The sequence below is a fragment of the Myotis yumanensis genome, unplaced genomic scaffold (assembly GCF_028538775.1).
Source record: "Myotis yumanensis isolate MYYU_CA2020_CCGP unplaced genomic scaffold, mMyoYum1.0.hap1 SCAF_7, whole genome shotgun sequence".
Taxonomy (NCBI): domain Eukaryota; kingdom Metazoa; phylum Chordata; class Mammalia; order Chiroptera; family Vespertilionidae; genus Myotis; species Myotis yumanensis.
In genome coordinates this window covers 31,823,164-31,845,760 of record NW_027223758.1, presented here as the reverse complement: position 1 = coordinate 31,845,760, position 22,597 = coordinate 31,823,164, and the positions used below count along the sequence as shown (strand labels likewise).

Here is a 22,597-nt window from a genome sequence, read left to right as displayed (position 1 = left end):
TCAACCAAAGGACTTGTATGCATGCATATAAGCCTAACCAATGGACACAGACACCAGGGGGGTAAGGGCATGAGCAAGTATGAGAATCTCCTACTTGGGGAAGGTGTCTTACAATATAATGCACTGGACAATGTATTTTACCAAGAGTCAAACTTTACCAAACTTCAGTAAATATACATGTAAAAGAAATCTTAAAAATACATTGTGTGGCAAAGTTCTTATCCAAATGTCAACAGTTGGGGTGTAATCATGATATTGAGTTTGTAATGAAATCTTACACATTTTGTGAGTAATATTCAAACCTTACAAAATCTTAGGTAAGTCAAATGTAATGAATGTCAAAAGAGTATAACAAAGGTATAACCTTGGGGAATATCGCATATGAATATGGCAGTGACAACTTATCAATTTATTATATGCTAAAGGAGAGTTTATCCAAAGTGCCTTTATCTCATTAAAAATTCTTACTGGACAGAAATGTTGCACATGTAGGGATTTGAGAGGAAAATGTAATTCATGATGGGTATTATGTCATAGATATTGCTTTAAAGTTTCTTGAAGGTTTGAATGAGGCCTCTGGAAATTGATCAAATTGCTTTATTTTCTTCAGGGTTCATCTGAAAGAGGATAGACATCTTTACCAAATGTCTTTAGAAACAATTGCCAAAGTATTCTATAGGTAAAAACAAATTCTATTGTCTTCTAAAGGGTACATTTATTCTACAGAGTTTATTGTCCACACCCGAGAGAACCTCATAAGTAGAAAACAAGTAAAACAGCTAAAGTGTAAAAAAAAAAATTCATAGGTAAAAATATTCTTTCCTGTATAAACATTAAGTAAATTTGGAATTGAATTGTATAGAGAAGTCAATAACAAATAAATTACCATGTCACGAACATTTATCTCAACAAAGGTGTTTGAAGTTATCATTCCCCTCATAAGTAACATAAACAACAATACACTTTATATCTATTTTGTAAAAGTTATTGCTGCATATTTTTTAAAAAGCCTGGATGGTGACCTAAATTATGACATGCTTCATCCCTCCAGGTCTTGTCCTTATACAATTCTCTGCAACTGACACAGGACATCACAGGGTGAGTGGGGAATGGGAATGGAAATGGTGTCCTGATAGATGTTGGTCTGCGATGGCCTGATTCCCAAAGGTAGAGTTTTGAATTTCACATTCAAGTTTGTATCTCCTGTACAGACAACTGTACTCCTTGCGTCATTAAACTACTTATTTGGTTCGTTGCTCGATTCAGTCATTGCTCCACCACAACTGGATGTCCAGGTTCCCAGAACCCAGAGCTGGAGTTCAGCTGGCATCTCTGCCAATACCCACCGGCGAGCCCACCACTTCCCAATAGAAGTTTTGAGCAAATCCCTTCTCAGCCTGTTAAAGACATTGTAGCTTTCAACGTAAGTGGCCCACTGATCTCGAAATTTCATATTAAACTGTTTGAAACATCAACTTAAAATGGGCAGGGAGTAGTCCTGGTTTACAGGGCACAAAAGAAATCGCACAGGTTCAGAATTCAGAAAATACATACTGTGAGGGAAGCGGACAGGAGTCAGGACCCAGTTAGCATCCCCGGCGATGCTGATCCTGGTCATCATCCTGGGGGCTGGGCTCCACTGTCGAAGCGGCAACCCGACTGTGGGCCGAAGCCCGACCACCTTTTCCGCCTGCACGCAACGCCCACCCTTAGCCACAGCGCATTCCAGCGCCTCCCCAGTTCCTGGGGCTCAGCCTAAACCAAGCGCCCCAGGTGCAGCCTCCCCGCCAAACCCCTTTGTTCCTCCCCGCATTTCGGCCCGCCCCGCCCTCCCATTGTCCCCGGAGCCCCGGCCGCCCCGAGCCCCACCACGGCCCCTTTGCCGCCCCGCGCAGGCGCAGTTACTTCCGGACCCGGAAGCGGCTGGTGCGGAGGGGAGGTAACTGTGGCGTCTGAGACCTTTGGACTTTCTCCTTTAAACCTCAGCATCTTAGCCCACAGCCCTGCACGTGTGAAGCCCGGAGGCCGAGGAGACCTTGAAACCCCGAACCCGCCTCCCATCAGCGGTAAGTCTCGCGTCCCGGTGAGACCTCTGACCCCGCGGGCTTCGCTGCGGGATTGAGACCCGCGGTCCCTGTGGCTGAAACTGTGGAGTCCTCTCTGCCTGCGGTCTGCCTTCCCGGGGCCCCTGCGCACCGCCCGCGCGTGGTTTTCCTGCTAAAACCGTTCACGGGCCAGCCCTCCCCCCCAGGCCATTAAAGTGTTGGGAGATGGAGTCAAACCCTCTCTCCCCTCCGCAGCCTCGCAGTTCCCGGCCTGTAGAGCCGGATTCCTCCCTGGCCTGGGAGTATAGACACCCCCCTTTCCAGTTGCCCCCCCGCCCCCCACTACGCCCCACTTAGTAGGTAGGAGGCCGGATCAGTGAGGGGGCCCATAAGGAGTCCGCAAAGTTGAGGACGTGGAAGTTCCTTGCAAATCGACTGTAGGTATGAAAGAGGAACTCAGGAAAGTGGTAACTGGAGAACAAATAGAGACCATGGAGGAAAGGTGAAGGGGAGCAAAAGGGTGAGGAGTCATTGGTTTGCAGAGGTGGGGCGCCTAAGAGCGAGGCACCTGAGATGGAGAGAGGCAGGAGAAAAAGTTGGATGAGGCCAGTGCAGGGACTAAAAGGGAGGAAGGGATGACCGAGCCCAGGAAGAATCAGCACTGTGGCCCTGGCCGGTTTGGTTCAGTGGATAGAGCAGGGGCCTGTGGACTGAGAGGTGCCAGGTTCGATTCCGGTCAAGGGCATGTACCTTGGTTGCGGGCACATCCCCAGTAGCGGGTTTGCAGAAGGCAGCTGATCAATGTTTCTCTCTCATCCATGTTTCTCTATCCCTCTCCCTTCCCCTCTGTAAAAAATCAATAAAATATTAAGGGAAAAAAGAATCAGCACTGTGCGCTTAGCCAGGCGGTGGTGCCAGGGAGGCTGGCAGGAGAGGTGGAACCTGAAAGACAGAAGGGAAGCAGAAGGGACACAGGGATGGGGGAGAAAGGTGGGGAACAATCAGAGAGATTAGGGAGAAAGGGCTCCTGTAGGTGACGGTTCCAGTAATTTCACGGAACGGGTATAGGAAAGGAGTAGAATAAAGGGGAGAGGGGAGACAGGAGCAAAGGGGCAACACAGGAAAGGACAGTGGAGAGAAGCAAAGGAAAGAGAGCCACCTAAAGGATTGAGAAACAGAAGTGGAGGAGGAAGGGAACCCAGTTCTGGGTGAGTGGAAAACTGATGGATGTGGGTGATTAAGTTGTGATGTGTTGTCTTGTGGCTTTATGACCTATTTAATTTAATATTTGCGTTTCAGTTATACAGATGCAACCGAGAATTGCAAAGGTCCAGTTTATAAGGCTTGCTCATTTTATAAATGATAAAATGGTTATTTGTGTCAGCAGATAGCTTTCATTTGCAGCCCTTATTCAGCCAGAGGGGAGAGTCTTGTCTCAGTCAGTCCTGGGTCTCTTCCCATTTCCTGGGATGGGATTAGCGAAGTGAACTGGGACAAGAATGACCAAGTCTATGCCCACATGGTGCTTTTTCAAGGAGTATTAAAAGTGTTGGTCTTTTATTTCTTTGAAATGGATTTACTCTTTCTACTGCTGTTATATTTATTTGATTGTTTTTAAAAAACATATTTAGTCCTAGCCACTTTTTCTCAGTGGTTAGAGCATTAGCCTGCTGACTGAAGGGTCATGGGTTCGATTCTAGTCAAGGGCACGTACCTCCGCTGCAGGCTCCTCACAGGCCGGGGCCCTGTTCGGGTCTTGTGCAGGAGGCAACCAGTCAGTGTGTTTCTGTTACATTGATATTCCTCTCCGTCTTTCCCTCTCTCTTCCACTCTCTCTAAAAATCAATTGAAAAATATCCTCGGGTGAGGACTAAAAAAAAAAAAAAAAAAGAATTAAAAAATAAAAAGCATTTGAATAAATCTTTGTTGAATTTTCCTTTTTTTGTAAATTTTCATTTACTTCCGAAATAAGCATTGGTGACATCTCATAATCAGCTCTTGCCATTCTTTTCTAAATACAAGGTAGCTTAGAAAAACACAATTAACCCTGGAAGACATTATATTTTTAAAACTTTGAATTTTTTCCCTTCTGAATATATTGTATCTACTTTAGATTATATGCTTTGTATTTTTTCTCTCCTGTATAATATGTGGGAACATCCATTGGTGCATATAAATGATATATTAGGCTATTTCAGTGGCTATGTTCTTAACAGTCAAAACCTAATTTTAGTGAGTCTAATAGTCACAGTTTTTAAAATTCCATTCATATGATTTGTTAAATTAGTGAGCTGTAAGCTTCAATGATATTTCTTTAAATTCTTTTTCTCCATTCTCTGAAAATGTTGAAGGATGGACATGAAACTTTGTTCCAAGAGAGCTCATCTGTTTATGGTGAAGGAATTTGATCAACCTACTTTCATAGCTAACATTTTTTTCAAAGGTTTCAGCGCCAAAATTTGTGTGCATCATTTTATATATTTTTAATAATTCTCGGTGAATTCCTGGAAAAGATGCAGAAAATGATTGTGTTTCTTTAATAGACCTGGGGACAGACAATTCTATGATGGAAGGAGTATTATCAGTGTCTTTTGGACAGATCAGGAAATTGAGGTAGAGGAGAGAAAGGCTCAGATGCTGGAAGCAAAGGGCTCAGAATCGTCAAATCTATGAATTTTTGCAAATTATTTACCTCCAGGTGCTTTGGGTTCAGCCTTTGAAATAGGATAATAAAGGCTCCAGCTTTGCAATTAAGTGTGTGAATATGTAGAAAGCCCAGCACAAGACCTGTGTCACTGAGGTGCTGTGTGTGCAAGTGATCACTACAAAGTGTTTCTTGTTAGAGCTCTCTGTGCTCAAGAACTCACTGGGACTTGCCTACCCGCGCCCCTTTCAATCCACCTGCCTCCTGCCCCCACCCCTGTTCCCAGGTTCTTTCTTCCGACACAGGCATCCATGATGCTGCTGCCTAGAGCAGGAAGTCCCAGCACCTTTGCCTGGTGTTTGAGGTCTTGGTTTTCTTGTGGCATTTTTCAAAGGTTCACCCACACCCAGTGCAGTTTGACCAAAGTTACTGGAACACCCTGAGCATTTTCACTCTTGGAGGGCTTTGCATAGGGTTCCCTTCTCATACTCTCCTGGCTTATAGACGGTTGGACCCAAATATCTCCCTGGTGGCCCTTCACACTCACAGTTCCCACTGAGCTCACTGTCTTTTCCTCATCTTTCTCATTACCCAGCTTCCCCTTTGTCCACTCAGTCACTGGACAAGACCCAGGGTCCTCTGTACCAACAAGTGCCCCACTCCTGATTTCTATCCCTCTTTCTCCGGGTTTCAGACCCCTGAATTGACCCATTCTCTCCTTTCCATCTCCATGGTTTCAGATGGTTTAGCTTCTATCTTCTGTCCCTCAGCCTTCTTTGAGCCTCCTCTTTGGTCTCAAGTTTCTACTATCAAGTCTGTCCCAATCTCATGGCCTTAAACGGGTCATTATCCAGAGCTGACCTACCCTTCCCTGCTTACAGCCCTCTCATTCCACTGTCCCTTCAACAGTGTCCAGGGTCCTCAGTTTAATGAGGAACTCACCAAGACAAGTTAACGCCCACGTGCCGCAGGAGGTAGGCAGCCATAATGCAGCATTGGTTCCTGGGGCCCCTCTACCTCTTCCTTCACCAGTGCAGGCATCAAGCAGGTACTAGCAGCAGGAGCAGAGGGGCCTGAGGGATTGTAAGGGCTGCATTCCCCCAGACCCTGGGAGTTTTTGGGGGATTGTAGGGAGGAGGAGTCCGAGAGAAGAGAGGTAGGTGGTGATTGAGGAGAAGTGCTAGGACAGGGAAAGAAAGAAAGGCCTGCCTGGTGCTGGTTGTGTAACCTTGGGAGTCCTCCTGGTGCACTGTGGCTTAGGCTCCACATTGGTAAAATGGGCACAATCATTATCACGTAATATTGTCACAAGAATTAATGACTCTGCAGAAAGAGCTTAGAACAGCCTGGCCCTTAGGATGGTTGCATTTTATTTTGTAATTGGAAAAATGTGTTTCTATTGCTTTTCTATCAAATTGTTTATTCCTCTTCTTTCTCTAATATTCTGTGAGAGGTACCTGGGTGACAAGAACCTTATCTGTCTAATTCATTGCCTGAACCTATTAGAGCTCATTAAATAATCTTATAATAGTTTTAATAAATGAAATATTTCAGTGAATGAATACATAATAAAACATGCAGTGTATGAAGCTAAGATGGCCCATTGGAGCCCACAGATCAGGTTCCCTTTGCTCCTTCTACACTCTCTCCCATTCCCTGCATCAGCTGCAGGCACAGGGCCTCCTCACTGTTCCTTAAACACATAGGCAGGTTTCTGCCTTAGGGCCTTTGCCGTGGCTGTTCCCTTGTTCTCAACTTTCAGTGAGTTTTCCACGCCGTTGTAACTTGTCTGCATTGGGCTTCTCTGGACTCAGATGCTTTTCTGTTTATTTATTTGTTTGCTTATTTATTATCTGTCTCCTGATTAAGGTGGCTGCCCACATGTGCAAGACCTTGGTCTTGTTCTGGTCTGTGTCTCTAATGCCAGGCACCAAGGAGATGGTTAATCTTGGATGAGTAAACGAGTAGTCATAAATGTATGTACAAGTGATGGACAAAGCTAAAGATGAACGACATAAAGGAATGGGTATGTGGGAACAAATTGAAAAACATGTTTAGAGTTAGAGTGAGAGTGACAGTCTTTTTAATTCCTCTCTCAGAACCTGACACATCTTTAGACAAATACAACAAGGACAAAAAAGACTGAATAACACCATGATATAAGGTTGGGAGTGTATATACACACCCACTTGACTCTGATCCTACAAAAAAAAATCTTTTCCTAAGACCATGTTTAGTTACAAAGGTGATTATATACATAACCTCAAAGAAAGCATCAAAGAAATGAAAAGGTTGAGTATTACAGGGCACAGTCTGCCCTCATATTGCATAAAATACTTTCATGTTGATACTGTAGTGCTGGCCCATCCAATATGGCAGCCAGTCCCCTCCTGTGGCTGTTGAGCTTGTGAACTGTGGCCAGTCTCAGTTGAGATGTGCTTTCAGTGGAGGATACATATTGATTCTTCAGAACACAGTAGGGGAAAGGATGTGCAATACCTTACATAAGTATCTTTAAATATTGACTATTTGTTGAAATAGAACTATTTATGGTAACTATATATTCAGTTAAATAAAAGATTGGGTTAATTCACATTTGTGATTTAATCATTAATTGTTTGAAAATTATAAAGTTACCAAAATTAAATCCAACCAGATCAGTTTAGAGAACAGATTAGTGGTTGTCCTGGGTTAGGGATAGGAGTTGTTAGAAGGCAGCTCCAATTAAGGATCTGGTTTGTGGTTATGATTTAAACAAAGCTACATGGTTAATAAAATTTCATAGACACACACACTTAGACACTCACCCCCATAAACTTATCATGTAAGGCTTCAGTTGGGTCTCAATCATATATTGAAATCTTATCCACTGCCTTGGGATATTACCCTACTTAAAAAATTACCTTAAAAATAGGGATATTACCTTATTTAAAGATTACCTTAAAAAGATAATCAACTTGCCCTGGCTGGTTTGGCTCAGTGGATAGAGCATGGGCCTGAGGACTGAAGGGTTCCGGATACCATTCTGTAACAGACTGTGATACAACCATTTGTGATAACTCACTACATTCGGACCAGTGCTGGATGCCATTCTGGTCAAGAGTACATCCCCTGGTTGCTTTCTTGATCCCCAGTAGGGGGCATGCAGGAGGCAGCCTCTCTCCCTCTCCTTTTCTCTCTGAAATCAATAAAACAAAATATAATAAACTTAAAATAAGGGCATTAATAGTGGGCCCTCCTCTAATATGCCTGTTTTCCTTCTTAACAAGGGAAATCTGGACACAGAGATATGCATAGAGAGATTAGGTAGCAATTTTTTATTCCTGAGAACAATGTTAGTAAAATAATAATGTGGGCCTATTGACCTGTTTATCTGCTATTAAAAGCATAAATTTCCCCATGAAGATTTACTAGATGTACCAGTTAATAATGCGGATTTTTTTCAATAGATGGGGTTACACATATGTTGTTATATATGCGATTTGATATGTATGCTATTTTGTATTGACAACAAGCTTAAAAACTTCATATGTCAAATTTTCTGAAGGTGTTAACATCATAGATATTTTTACACTTAAAAATGTCAAATTTCGTGCCAAAAAAAGAGCATTTGTGGGAAGTTTTAATTCATTACTTTATTTTGAAGAAAAGTGCTGCTGAATACTTCGGGAAGCTTATGGTGAACATGCTCCATCTTAAGATACGTGTGAAGGCTGGGGTAAACGCTTGAAAAGTGATGATTTCAATGCGAAAGACAAAGAATGCCCAGGTTAACCGGAAAAGTTTGAAGACCAACAATTACAAGCATTATTGGATGAAGATGCATGTCAAACTCAAAAACAACTTGCAGAAAGATTAAAGTTTGCCCAGCAAACAATTTCCAATCATTTACAAGCATGGGGAAAGATTTTAAAGGAAGGAAAATGGGTGCTACATCAACTGAACAAAAGACAAATGGAAAACCGAAAAGTCATCAGTAAAATGTTGCTTCAACAGCATGAAAGAAAGTCTTTTTTGCATCGAATTATGACTGGTGATGAAAAATGGATTTATTTTGAGAATCTCAAATGCACAAAATCATGGGTTGATCCAGGTCAACCATCAACATCCACTACAAGGCCAAATCGCTTTGGAAAGAAGACAATGCTCTGTGTTTGGTGGGATCAGGAAGGTGTGGTGTATTATGAGTTTCTAAAACCAGGTGAAACCATTAATACTGATCGCTACTGACAACAAATAATCAATTTGAACCACTCTTTGATCGTGAAATGACCAGAATGTGCCAGAAGACAGGGCAAAGTAATTTTGCTTCATGATAACGCAACATCACACACTTCAAAACCAGTGAAAGACACGTTAAAAGATCTTGCCTGGGAAGTATTAACCCGCCCACTGTATTCACCAGACTTTGCTCCTTCAGATTACCACTTGTTCCAATAGATGGCACACGCACTTTCTGAGCAGCACTTGAGAACATATGAAGAAGTGGAAAGTTGGGTCTCTGAATGGTTTGCCTCAAAACAAGAAAAGTTCTATTGGGACGGTATCCACAAATTACCTGAAAGATGGAGCAATGTGTAGCTAGTGATGGACCTTACTTTGAATAAAGCACTTTTGATGTTTCTCTGGAAATTATCGTGTTTTCTTTGATTACAAAATCTGCTATTATTAATAGGTACACCTAGTAGGGCTTGCTCTAATGTTTTATAATAGTGAATCTGCTATGTTTCAGGAATTTGTTTTCTATTTTTTTCATAATAATTGTTTGTTAAACTCTATCAAATTTGGGAGTCATTTGTATTAATCATATTTTTCTCAAATTTCATAATATGACTATTAAGTTTATAGATTTTAAACTTAGTAAGTACTTTTAATATATAACCCTATATAAATCCAGCTTCAGAATTCTCACAATACAGTCAAACTCACAGGAACAAAGATTAGAGGAATGATTAACATTGCCAGAGGCAAAGGAGAGTGGAAATGGGAGTTGCTATTCAGGGATACAGATTTTGATTTATCAAAGATAAATAAGTTTTCAGAGATCCACGGTATAACATTTTGCCTGCTGTTAACATTATTGTCTTGTGCACTTAAAATTTTATTGATTCTGGTTAGTGTTTCTTAGTGGTCGAGTGTTAACCTATGAACCAGGATGTCGCTGTGTGATTCATGGTCAGAGCACATGCCCAAGTTGTGGGCTCAATCCCCAGTAGGGGGTGTGCAGGAGGCAGCCGATCAATGATTCTCTCTCATCGCTAATGTTTCTATCTCTCTCCACTCAAATCAATTAAAATATATTTTCAAAAATTTTATTTGAAGATCTCATGTTAAGTGTTCTTACTATAATAAAACACTAATAAGAACAATGATTAAAATGTGTTTGGGGTTCAGTTAGAGGAAGTGAACATGAATGTGGTATAAGGAATCTCATATCTTGCTGGTTTGGCTCAGTTGGATAGAGTGTCAGCTTGTGGACTGAAGAGTACATGCCCAGCTTGTGGGCTCAATCCCCAGTAGGGGGTGTGCAGGAGGCAGCCGATCAATGATCCTCTCTCATCACTAATGTTTCTATCTCTCTCCACTCTAAAATCAATAAAAATATATTTTCAAAAATTTTATTGAAAGATCTCATGTTTTGTTCTTACTATAATAAAACATTAATAAGAACAATGATTAAAATGTGTTTAGGGTTCAGTTAGAGAAAGTGAACATGAATGTGGTATAAGGAATCTCATGTCTTGAGAGGCTTCTAGAGTATCCTCCTTTAGTTCATTTGCAAATGCAGCTGTGATGGAAACACTTTTCTGCCCCTTGTCCCTTAGGGATTGAGGCTCCATACATCTATGGACGGGATGAGGCCTGTTATACCGTGTGTCCCATGGGAGGGGTGTGGGCAAAGAACTGGGGACTGAGGGTCATTTTGGAAGAATTCTGAGGACAGGATTTTCACAGAATCCTATTGCCACCAAGTTTTTTCCCCTACCCTGTTTGCATCTGCCCAGTAGCTACAGACCTAGCTAAACCCATTCCAGGACAACCCCATCTCTAGGGTTCCACCCTAGGAGCCTGCCCTCTAGAAGTTCCTACCCCAATCCTTCACACTACTCATAGGTCTCAGATATGTTGGGTCTAGTATCTCTAACACACTGCTACCTAAAGCAGGTCACCTGCACCAGGGCACTAGGTAAAGATGCTATTTCATGGGCCTCACTGCTGACCTACAGAATCATAACTTTTTAGAGGGACCTGGATCCCCAATGGTTCTGTATGCACATTAAAGCTGTAGAAGAAATGCTTAGTTAGATGGTCCCCTTCTATTAGACCATTTGATGAATTGTAAGAAGTAACATTATTGTGCCCTCCCCCACAGAGTTGAACAACTTGTCTGGGTTGTTGGTTTAGTGTGGTGCTCCAGGTGATTCAAAAGGGAGGCTAGTATTTATCAGAAGAGCTATCTGCCCCAGTGCATTTGTGAGAGTTGAGAGCTGGCTTTGGTCCAGGGGAGGTAACAGGGTTCTCTTTTGAGTTTTGAGGAACAGAAGTACAGCCCACATTCTCATTGCTGGGTTGGAAATTGTGCATGTCTGTGGGATAGGATAGCACAGGAATATAATAGAGAAAAACTTACACTTTGGTCTTAATGTAGGATCTCACTTTTTCTTAATCTCTCCTGTGACAAAGGGCAGGGGAGTGTGACATTTTTCAGTATTTCAAGTCCTTCTGCCTGTGAGTGTGGTGGAAGCACAGCATATGCTCAAGATGCAGGTGTGATTGGTCAACATAAAGTCGCCTGAGAAAACAACCCAGAGCAGGAGGAGGAAGAGGACAATATGGCTGCTTCTCAGGTAAACACTCTGTCTTGGCTCAGTTCTGTGTCTGCTTTACCTTCTCAAGTTTATGGATGTAGGTGGTGCAGACCTTTGCTTCTCTATTTCTGATGATCCTGCAACACGAATTTGTTTTCAACTGCTTACTTTTTTTTCTTGTGATTGTCCAAGTTCCCTCTTTAAAATGTGACTGTCACTTGGGGTTTTTTGGGTTCTCCAAGATCGAAATCAAGAGGAACCTTCAGAGAAATTTCTTGGGAAATTTTCTTAGGCTTATGCTCGATCATAAGGGAGACAACACAGAAGAAAGGAAGGTCCTCTGAGCTACTGAGGGGCAGGCGCAGCTTGGTGGCCCTAACAAGCTTGGGACACATAGGAGGGTGGTTTGAAAAAGGCCTGCTGGTGGAGATTTCCATTTCAGGGTGCAGTTACTTCCTTTTCCAACGGGGTTGTTTGATTGTTAGCGCCTCCGCTGTGGGGGAAAGATGGCAGTGTAGTTCACTAGAGCTACCCGAGGAAGTTCATGCAGCAGTCAAGTCTTCATCAACTGCTCATGTGGGTTAGCAGTTTCAACATCTGCAAGGAAGCAGGCCTTTAGGAGGCAGATAAAGTCAGCTACCCCTGCATTTTTGTCCACAGCTTTCTGTCCATTGTGTCCATCCAGGTCCCGTATAAGAAATGAAGAACTCTCACCACAAATTAGTGGCCATTGTGTGGGAGGAAGATACTTTCTTCTACTTTCAAGGTTCTCTCAGCTGGCCTAATTGGATAGACGTGATATGTATGGGAGATCCACACACATGACAGTGTCAGAGACCCCACATGCAAGAGAGGCTCAGAGAATGAAAGGGAAAATTGGTATGAGACATTCTGAACCTGGGATGAGCTATTGCACCTTGGGACTTCAGAATACCGTTGCCAGGAGATCACATGTTCAGGAAATCCTAGTTTGCCTACCACCTAGATCAAGCATGTCAAACTCAAAGGCTAACAAGTGCAAAATAAACAAGGTTTAAGTTTATGGGGGCCGGAAAAAACCCCAAAAGCTTCAAATGTCATAGAAATGTAGGTTTATTAAGATAAAGACATGCTGAATACAAAGGCCTAAATAAATGAGCAATTGTTAATGAGTATTTGTTGTGGGCCGCATGTGTCCCGTGGCCCGCAAGTTTGACACGCATGACCTAGGTAGTTCAAATGTCATTTTTGGTTTAACACAGATCATGGGCCAAGCTCATCATTTAAATTCTTCTAGGTAGTTCAGGGGGAGAGCAGAAGGTTCTCTAGGTCTTGGTGCCTTCAGTTCAACATAATGCACGTACCGTTGAAGCACATCTTAGGGTCCCTTGTTCTGAAACCCCACCTTCAACTCTTCAGAACATTTTCTTTGTGACAGATCAACATGGGAAGGCATTGATATCCAAGATGCCTATTGAGATGGTGTTTGCAGAAGGGAAATGTAGGTTTTAGATTTCGTATGGCTGCAGCATCTGCTCTGCAGAACAGGATTGAGACAAAGCACCTTTAACCAGGATGGCCTTAGTGGCTGGGATTAGATCAGAATGTGCTGAAAAAGAAAACTTGTTAGCAGAGACTTGCTCTCTACATTGGCATGGAAGCCTTACTATTTAAATGTACTGTGAGATTTACAGAATGTGGAGGTATATGTGGAGTGAATTTTGTATAAAACTGGTGTTAGTGATGATGTGTTCCTCTGTGTCCTTCAATTACCTGATGTCACTTCCTCTGCACCTGATTTTCACTTGGTGTGGGTGTTCTCTGCCCAGTGTCTGAACCATAGAGTTAATTTTAAAAAATCTTTAATAAGGGTTTCAAAAAAAATTGTGAAATGTGCATAAACGATCACATTTCATCTGGAAACTTCCATTGCTTTTCAGTTTCTCTTTATGTTCAGGTTGCTTTGAGAAATAAAGGCTTCTTGTTGTTGTTCACTGGAGATCCTAGATTTGCAAGTGGAGGGTTTTATCAGGCAGGCCTCAGACCTGTACATTTTTGTTCTATTCCACCGACATGTCACAGACACACTCTTCTTTATCACTACTTTGTATTTTCAAAAATGTTTACAAGCATCATAGTAATGGATGTTCAAGTGTGTTAAATTTATAAAATACAGATCAGCACCAAAGATAACACATCAAACAATAGGCTAAGAACCAATAGCGCTAATATTTTATATCATGGTGTGTTTACCTCCCTTTTGTGTTTATAAAGTAACAAGATGATGATTCACAAAGAGATTTGTGAGATTAACACATTGACATTAATGTTTATTTTATTTCAGGGTAATTTTATTGACATGAAAATATTATTTTATGTCGTATTTTTTGTGTACATAGTTTCCATTTCTATGTCTGCCTTTTTGCAAAAAAATGTTATTATTTGAGCTTTTTCTTCTTACCTTCTTGTTTCTATTCTTTTTACAATATATATATATTTTTATTGGTTTCAGAGAGGAAGGGAGAGGGAGAGAGAGATAGAAACACCAATGATGAGAGCGAATCATTGATCGGCTGCCTCCTGCACGCTCCCTACTGGGGATCTAGCCCGCAACTTGGGCGTGTGCCCTTGACCAGAATCAAACCTGGGAACCTTTAGTACACAGGCTGACACTCTATCCACTGAGCGAAACCAGCCAGGGCATTGTTTCGGTTCTTTACAATTACAACAGCTGTGAACATTCCTGATGTCTATGTATTGGTCTGTATTCTTTTTGACAGATTCCAGATAAAGTTTGGAATAACACCCAGGCTCTACCATTTTCTGAATGTTTTACAAAATATTCTCATAAAAAAGGATGAATAGCCCTGGCTCAGTTGGTTGAGCGTTGACCCATGCACTGAGAGGTCACTGATTCAATTCCCAGTGATGGCACATGCCGGGTTGAGAGCTCAATCCTTGGTAGGGGGCGTGCAGGAGTTAGCTTATTGATGTTTCTCTCTCACCAACGTTTCTGTCTGTCTCTCTCCTTCCCCCTTTTTCTCTTTCTAAAGTCAACAAATACATTTAATAAAAGGGAACAATAATGTTACTCTTTGATTACTTTTGAGATTTATCAGTATATAAAACACTGTTAAAACCGTTGTGGTTGCTAGGCTTACTAATCTGTGAGACCTGTAAATTCCTTAAAACTGTTCAGTCAAAGTCTTGTATATGAATTTTTTTCCTGTGTTTTCTTCTGTCTTGTCTAAAGGTTTGGCACATGTACCAGCACATTGGCATCCATAGTTTTAAGTGAGCTGGTTAAACATATGGAAATTCAGGCCCTACCCAGAACTCATTAAAAATTTTAAAAGTGCTACACTGCTCACTCAGAATGACTTCTCTAGCTAAGAAATATATACACTTGATCCTCTGTGATTCAAACAAAGCACTAAAAATGGATATGCCTGTGTTGGTGTCTTTGTTTTTAAAGTTCCTCTTCCAGAAAAGTAAAGCTTCTACAGTGGTTTTGTGGATCATATGCCATCCTTTCTCAAAATACATTAGAGAATATTAGTGTCAAAGTGATGCCATTGGATAACTCAGGATACTTTCCTAGATCAAAACCAGCTCTATTAAAGAAACACGCATACACACACACACATAGACACACACACACACACACACACACACACACACCAAACCAATTCCATTAACTCTGTTTTCATTTTGGGTGACCTTATGACCTCTGCCCATGGTCAATAGAGTAATGCTTTTCCCCCCTTTTAATTTCAGGGACAGTTGACCTTCAGTGATGTGGCCATAGAATTCTCTCAGGAGGAGTGGGTGTGCCTGGACCCAGCTCAGCAGAAACTGTACATGGATGTGATGTTGCAGAACTACAGGAACCTGGTATTCCTGGGTGAGGATCACTTTCAAGATTTTGTACTCCACCTGTAGGGTTTTGTTTTCTTCATTAGTACAGTGTCTGCTTAGAGCCTCTGCTTTTTATGATAGAATTTCAGACAGACCCGTGTTCTTAAGGAAAGAAATTGGGGTGCAGAACAGAAAGGCTTTCCTGTTTTACTGGTGCAGAACAGAAAGGCTTCCTGATGTATTTGGTAGTGGAACTCAGGATCAAAAAATTTAAATGTTGTCTCTAGTGTAGTAAAGGTGCTGTCAGAAAATACTATTTTGGGAAATAATTTTCTAGAATATTCTGATATTCTACAGTGTCCCATTTTCTCGTGTGAGCACAGTACTAGATTGTAAATTGGAGAATCTCCATTGAACTCATGTTCCCTTTTCTAATAAACAGGTGTGTCTAAGCCAGACCTGGTCACCTTTTTGGAGCACATGAAGGGGCCCTGGGAGTTGAAGAGGAAAAAGACAATATCCAGCCAGCCAGGTAGGTCGGAATCAAGGAAGCGGATGACCCAAGTGAGAGGCCAAGGTTATGGAGGAAGTCAGATATTATAATATGGTTTGGAAAGATCTGCTGCAATAGAAATGATTTTGGAGAGGGTCAGGTTTATTTCTGTTTCTGTCTTCAAGGGACAGATTCTCTTCAACACTTACTCTCTGGCACCATGTAAGGATTCCCTTGTGCTCCTATGATCTTCCTTCGCATTTACAGTGAGAACCAAAGACCTGCCCTAACAGTGTGAGGGTGGCATGACCTGGCTACTCTTGCATTTCTTGGTGAACCTGGGGAAGTCTGTGCACGTTGCTGAGGAATTTTACGTTAAACTATTTTTAAAGTTCTGTTTTCTGCCTCTGAGTAATTTGGGAGGGAAGTGGTTGAGATAGTGGAATTTGGTTCCCACATCCCAGGAACACTGTGGATCAGTGTCCAAGTTGTCTTATTCTTCTTTTTGCTTGATCAAGTCTGTTTCTGATGTTTTTATTGTATATTTCAATTCAGGTACTAACTATATTCTTCAGCTCCCAATATCTGTTTGGTTCTTTTTTTATACTTTTTGTCTGTTTGTATTATTATTTTTGTCATGCATAGTTTTGATGGTAATATATTTTTTAATTTTTTTCGCTATATTTTCCAATTGAGCCTCTTTAAGATGTGTTTTTTTTCACAGCTTTGTTAGGTAATTAACAGATGTTCATTAACTTAGGGCCAATTTATGGAGATTTATGTTGTTCCTCTGGATGGATTGTTTTTCTGTTTCTTCCTAAACCTTGTGATCTTTTGTTACTATTCCGGGTCATTAGAAACAGCTGTCATCCCATTCTTTATGAACTTGCTTTGTACAGGAGTAAACAAATAACAATCAGCTGTGATAGATTGTTCATTGCCTGTCAAACCTATTCTGGAAAGCGTAATCAGTGTGTGTGTGTGTGTGTGTGTGTGTGTGTAACTCCTTTTTTACTATTTCAATTGTAGTTGCCAATATATTATATTCATTTCAGGTGTACACCCCAGTAATTAGACATTACGTAGTTTCCATGCTGGGGCTACTTAGCAAGAGTGATGTGGTGCACTGGGGCCAGATCCTGCTTGTTTGAGAAATTGTTGTAAAGATTGAAGCATAAGGCAATTCGGGCTGTTTGTATGGAAAAGCCACTGGAATCAGCTTTGGTGGTCCCAGACGTTGATGGGTGGATCTCAGGAAATCTTCAGGGTGGGTTGAAAAGTGTGAGCCAGGTTGATGGAGACGTAGCTATGGCTCTTGTTTGCCAGCTCTTGTGGAGGCCCGCTCCCAAGGGGTCCCGCAGGGTAGAGGTGGCGTGGGATGAAAGCACCAGAGACCGGGGTTAGGAGGACTGGCACAAGGCACCAGCAACTTTATTTTTTACACACACTGTTTTATACTAAGCTGTGGCTGGTCATGCTTCATAGATCACTGCTAGGGCTTGGCCTATCATAGGGAAGTAGCAGATCATTACAAGCTGGGCAAGACTGGGCAAGCTTTGTCTAGTTCCATCTATGTTTGACAGTTGCTATGACAAACAGTTGCTATGACAAAATGTCTGCTTGCCTAGATCACAAGAACTGGGGTGCAAGCCAAGTTCATGTCCTTTACATGACTTGGAGTGGGGTCAGGCCTTTCCTGGACCCTCACTGTCTCTTACAAGCTCTGTGGGTGAAGGGCTCAGAAAAGGAGCAAAGGCTTGTACCAAGACTTATGCCTGGGAGAAAGCTCCTTCTGTAGCTCTTGTCTTTATGCCAGAGACTTGAGTTCCAACCTGTATGTCCCTGGTGCCATTCGAGCTGCTACCACATTGCTGGAGCTCACAGGGCATGAATATGAGTAAGTCAGAGCATGAATCTTTAAGAGGAACTGCCTAGGACTCCATCAGCTCTCCGTTTCACTCAGGCACAATCTCTGCTAGTTTTTACAGCCATAGTAATGGGGACATCTCTTCTTGGCATTGGAACCCTGGGCTGGCAGGCATTCTGTGGGGCTGGGACCTTTCACTCCTCAGATGTGACTTCTGCAGCTGATATATTGCTGGTGATTTTTGTTTTTTAAAAATATATTTTTATTTATTTCAGAGAGGAAGGGAGAAGGAGAGAGATAGAAATATATAGCTGGTGATTTTAATCCAGCACATGGGCCCAGTCCATTCCGTGGCGTTGCACCTCCTACCAGTCTGGATAGAACTTACGTGTAGAACTTCATTCAGCTAGGTTTCAGGCAGTTTTGAATGATGGTTTTCCTGTAGTTTAGTTGTATTTTTTGTGTGGTTGTGGGAGGTTGCCAATGCTATAATTACCTACACCACCATCTTGACCAGAAGCCTGTGTGGATTTTGTGTAACTTCCCACTTTAAAACTTATTTTGCTTTTATTTAGAGCTCATGATATCTTCCCATTCCTGATGTCCTTCTTCAGCATTGCAGTCTTTCTGGTGCTTGAACAATTACTAACTTTTTTACTTAGTAGTCCACCACAATGTATGCTCAGTATATTTCATTTGTATAGAAATCTGTTTTATTCAAAAACGAAAAAAATCCCTCAGGTATTTACAAAAAATTCAGACAAATGGAAACCCAGTGCACTCACTTATTTCTCTTCTGGGAGAAACTGAGAATTGGGAGTTATCCCACAGATATTTTGTAGTGTGTCAGAAAGGGTGAGCAGTTATTGTGGGTAAGTGTAGGTAACTTTCCCCCCTCTTCGTTATGATATTTTTATTTTATGCTTTCTGGTGGATATTGTGGTCTTTGAAGTGGCTTCTGAAGTACTTTAGGAGATAATTGGGTCAGTAATTGTTGGTAAGTTAGCATCTCCATGGAGGAAGAAAGTTTTTGTGCTTCCTATTCTTCAATCTCACTGAAGTCTTCTTGCAGGTATTAATTCTGTACATTAAAATTTAAAGAATATTTACCTGAGTGTATTTTATAATTAATTTGTTATATTTCAGCTATGTCTTCTCAAGTTATCCAGGATTTGTTGCCAAAGTCAGGTGTAGAAGTGTCATTCCAGAAAATGCTACAGGTAAGATATCAGTGATGTGGCATTGAGAATTTACACTGAATGAAAGTTTTGTAATATGCAGGGGAATATGAAGAAAAAAAAGCTTGTTAGTCATGATGGATGTGGCCAAAGTGGGACAGTTACCCTTAATAAAATCCTTGTTGCCTAAAGAGATTAAGGATTTAAACATTTTGAAAATTTCTACTTGATATCAGTTTCATTGGCAGAACAATGTGTTTCTGAACATAAAGACTAAAGAAATGTTTTTAAAAGTACATATCCTCTACTCTGGCTGCTGTGTCTCAGTTGGTTGCAGTGTCACCCTATGTTCTGAAATGTTTGTGGGTTCTATTCTGGTCAGGACACATGTAGGTTTAGGGTTCAGTTGCTGGTCTAGGTACAGGCAGGAGGCACTCGATCAATGTTTCTCTTTCACAGCGATTTTTCTTTCTCTCTAAAAATCAATAAACATGTCCTCATATGAGAATTAAAATAAATAGATGAATACATATTCTCTGAAGTAAAATTTGTAATAACAGAGAAGTCACATAGTCCATTATGGAAATAATTTTTGAATGATTTAATGTAGCATTTGATTAAACAGTCAAATATTTCTAAAAATGAGATATTTTAAAAATGAAGATACAAGTTATAAATGAATTTGTAAATCCCTTAAGCAATTTTGTATTATTCTTTCATGGGGAAATATTTATTTTTCCAGAGTCTTTAATTTCCAAAAATGTGCAAGGATATACATATAGCTGTCATGGTATCAGAATAGGTAATTGGAAAAAACTGTACATGTGCAATGATACTAGAACCCTAACTAAAACTTTTTCACTCTTAAATCATTATCAGAGTACCTATAATGAAGAGAGAAGTCACCAATGCAATGAATCTCAGAAAAACATTAACCAAAGGTTAAATTCTAATAACCATCAGAGAACTCAGCTTTCACAGAACAGCGATAAATGTCCGAAAGTCTTTGACAAAAGCGCAAATACTTTTATACCTCAGAGTATTCATACTGTAGAGAAGACAGAAAGACTTAGTGAATGTGCCAGGTCTTTCAACCAATCATCAACTCTTACTGAACATAAAAATACTCATATTGAGGAGTCTTTCCAGTGTAATCACTATGTGAAAGTGTTTAGTCAGTCCTCTAAGTTACATATACATAAGGAAATCCATACTGCAGAGAAGCCTTACAAATGCAAAGAATGTGATAAAGCCTTTAAGTGGCATGCACATATTGTTTTACATCAGAGAATTCATAGTGGAGAGAAGCCTTATAAATGTAGAGAATGTCACAAAGCCTTCAACTCTTATTCAAGCCTTATTCGACATCAGAGAATTCATCATGGAGAGAAACCTTATAAATGTAAAGAATGTGGGAAAGCCTTTAACAAGTGTTTAAGCCTTACAAAACATCAGAGAATTCATTCTGAAGAGAAGTCTTATAAATGCAAAGAATGTGGCAAAGCCTTTAGCCAGTGTTCAACTCTTACCCATCATCAGAGAATTCATACTGGAGAGAAGCCTTATGAATGTAGAGATTGTGGGAAAACCTTTAACCAGAGTTCAAATCTTACAAAACATCAGAGAATTCATTCTGGAGAGAAGCCTTATAAATGTAGAGAATGTGGCAAAGCCTTTTCCTCGAGCTCAAATCTTACTCAACATAAGAAAATTCATTCTGGAGAGAAGCCTTATAAATGTAGAGAATGTGGCAAAGCCTTTACCCAGGGCTCACATCTTACTCAACATCAGACAGTGCATACTGGAGTGAAGCCTTATGAATGTAGAGAATGTGGGAAAGCCTTTAGATGGTGTTCAACCCTTACCCATCATCAGAGAATTCATACAGAAATAAAGCCTTATAAATGTAGAGAATGTGGGAAAGCCTTTAAAAGTTATTCAGGCTTTACTAGACATAAAAGAATTTATATTGGAGGGAAGCCTTGTAAATGTAAAGAATGTGGCAAAGCCTTTAAGAAGTGTTCATGCCTTATGAAACATCATACAATTCATACTGGAGAAAAACCTAATCAATGTAGAGAATGTGGCAAAGTCTATAGCCGGTATTCAATACTTACCCATCATCAGCGAATGCATACAGGAGAGAAGCCTTATAAATGTAGACAATGTGGCAAAGCTTTTATCCAGAGTTCACGTCTTACTCGACATCAGATCATTCATTCTGGAGAGAAGCCTTATAAATGTAGAGACTGTGGCAAAGCTTTTATCGAGAGGTCACATCTTACTCGACATCAGATCATTCATTCTGGAGAGAAGCCTTATAAATGTAGAGAATGTGGCAAAGCTTTTATCCAGAGTGCACATCTTACTCGACATGAGATCATCCATTCTGGGAAGAAGCCTTATAAATGCAAAGAATGTGGCAAAACTTTTATCCAGAGCTCACATCTTACTCGACATCAGATTATTCATTCTGGAGAGAAGCCTTATAAATGTACTGAATGTGGCAAAGCTTTTAGTCAGTGTTCAAACCTTACTGATCATCAGAGAATTCATACTGGAGAGAAGCCTTATAAATGTAGAGAATGTGGCAAAAGCTTTATGCGGAACTCAAATCTTACTCAACATCAAAGGATTCATTCTGGAGAGAAGCCTTATACGTGTAGAGAATGTGGTAAAGCCTTTACCCAGGGCTCACAGCTTACTAAACATCAGAAAATTCATTCTGGAGACAAGCCCTATAAATGTAGAGACTGTGGCAAAGCCTTTACCCAGGGGTCACTTCTTACTCAACATCAGAATATTCATTCTGGAGAGAAGCCTTATAAATGTAGAGAATGTAGCAAAGCCTTTAGTTGGTATTCAGCCCTTTCTAAACATCAGAGAATTCATATAGAACAGAAACCCTGATAAATGTAGAGAATGTGGCAAAGCCTATAAATTATGTTCAAACCTTTCTAGCCATTGGAGGAGTCATACTAGAGAGAAGGCTTACGGACATTAAGAATGTGGCAAGGCCCACATACATTGATTAGACCTTACCAAATATATGAGAATGCATCCCTGAGAGAAGCTTTACAAATGTGAAGAGTGACAAAGCCTGGCAGTGTGGCTTAGTGATTGAGCATGGACCTATGAACCAAGGAGGTTATGGTTAAATTCCTGGTCAGGGTACATGCCCCAGTTCAGGCTCTATCCCTATTAGGGGGCATGCAGGAGGTAGCCAATCAGTGATTCTCATCATTGATGTTTCTATCTCTCCCTTCTTCTCCTCTGTCCCTAACATCAATAGGAACATATTTTTAGATAAAGTGTGACAATGTCTTTAACCTCGGTATAGCTTTACTCAATACTAAGGAATTCACAGTGAATAGAAGCAACATAAATATAAATATGGGAAAACCTCCAACCATTGCCCAAACCTCACTAAATATTAAAGAATTTGTACCAAAGAGAAGCCTTACAAGTGTAGAGCTTGTGATAATGCCTTTACCCAGTGTTGAAACCTTAGTCAATATCACATAATTTATTGAAAGAATAAAAATATAAACAATGTGGCAAAACTTTTAATCATTGCTCAAGCCTCAGTGTACTTTAGAGGTTTCCTAGTGTAGAGAAACCATGCAAATGTCAAAAGTTCAGCAAAGACTGCTTTTAGCATTTACATCTTAACTGCCACATGAGTGTTCATACTGGAGAAAAACTTAAAATGTTAAAGAATATG

General features: G+C 40.8%; 1 protein-coding gene across 1 annotated transcript; it reads left to right on the top strand.

Moving 5' to 3' along the window:
- The first annotated feature begins 1,927 nt into the window (after positions 1 to 1,927).
- On the top strand, positions 1,928 to 21,863 carry LOC139013765 (zinc finger protein 420-like). Its single transcript, XM_070420061.1, has 6 exons — positions 1,928 to 2,066; positions 11,374 to 11,537; positions 15,255 to 15,381; positions 15,778 to 15,867; positions 18,842 to 18,915; positions 19,753 to 21,863. Exons 2-6 carry the CDS (start codon positions 11,523 to 11,525, stop codon positions 21,781 to 21,783), a joined length of 2,337 nt encoding a protein of 778 aa, XP_070276162.1. The 5' UTR covers positions 1,928 to 2,066; positions 11,374 to 11,522; the 3' UTR covers positions 21,784 to 21,863.
- Positions 21,864 to 22,597: the final 734 nt, after the last annotated feature.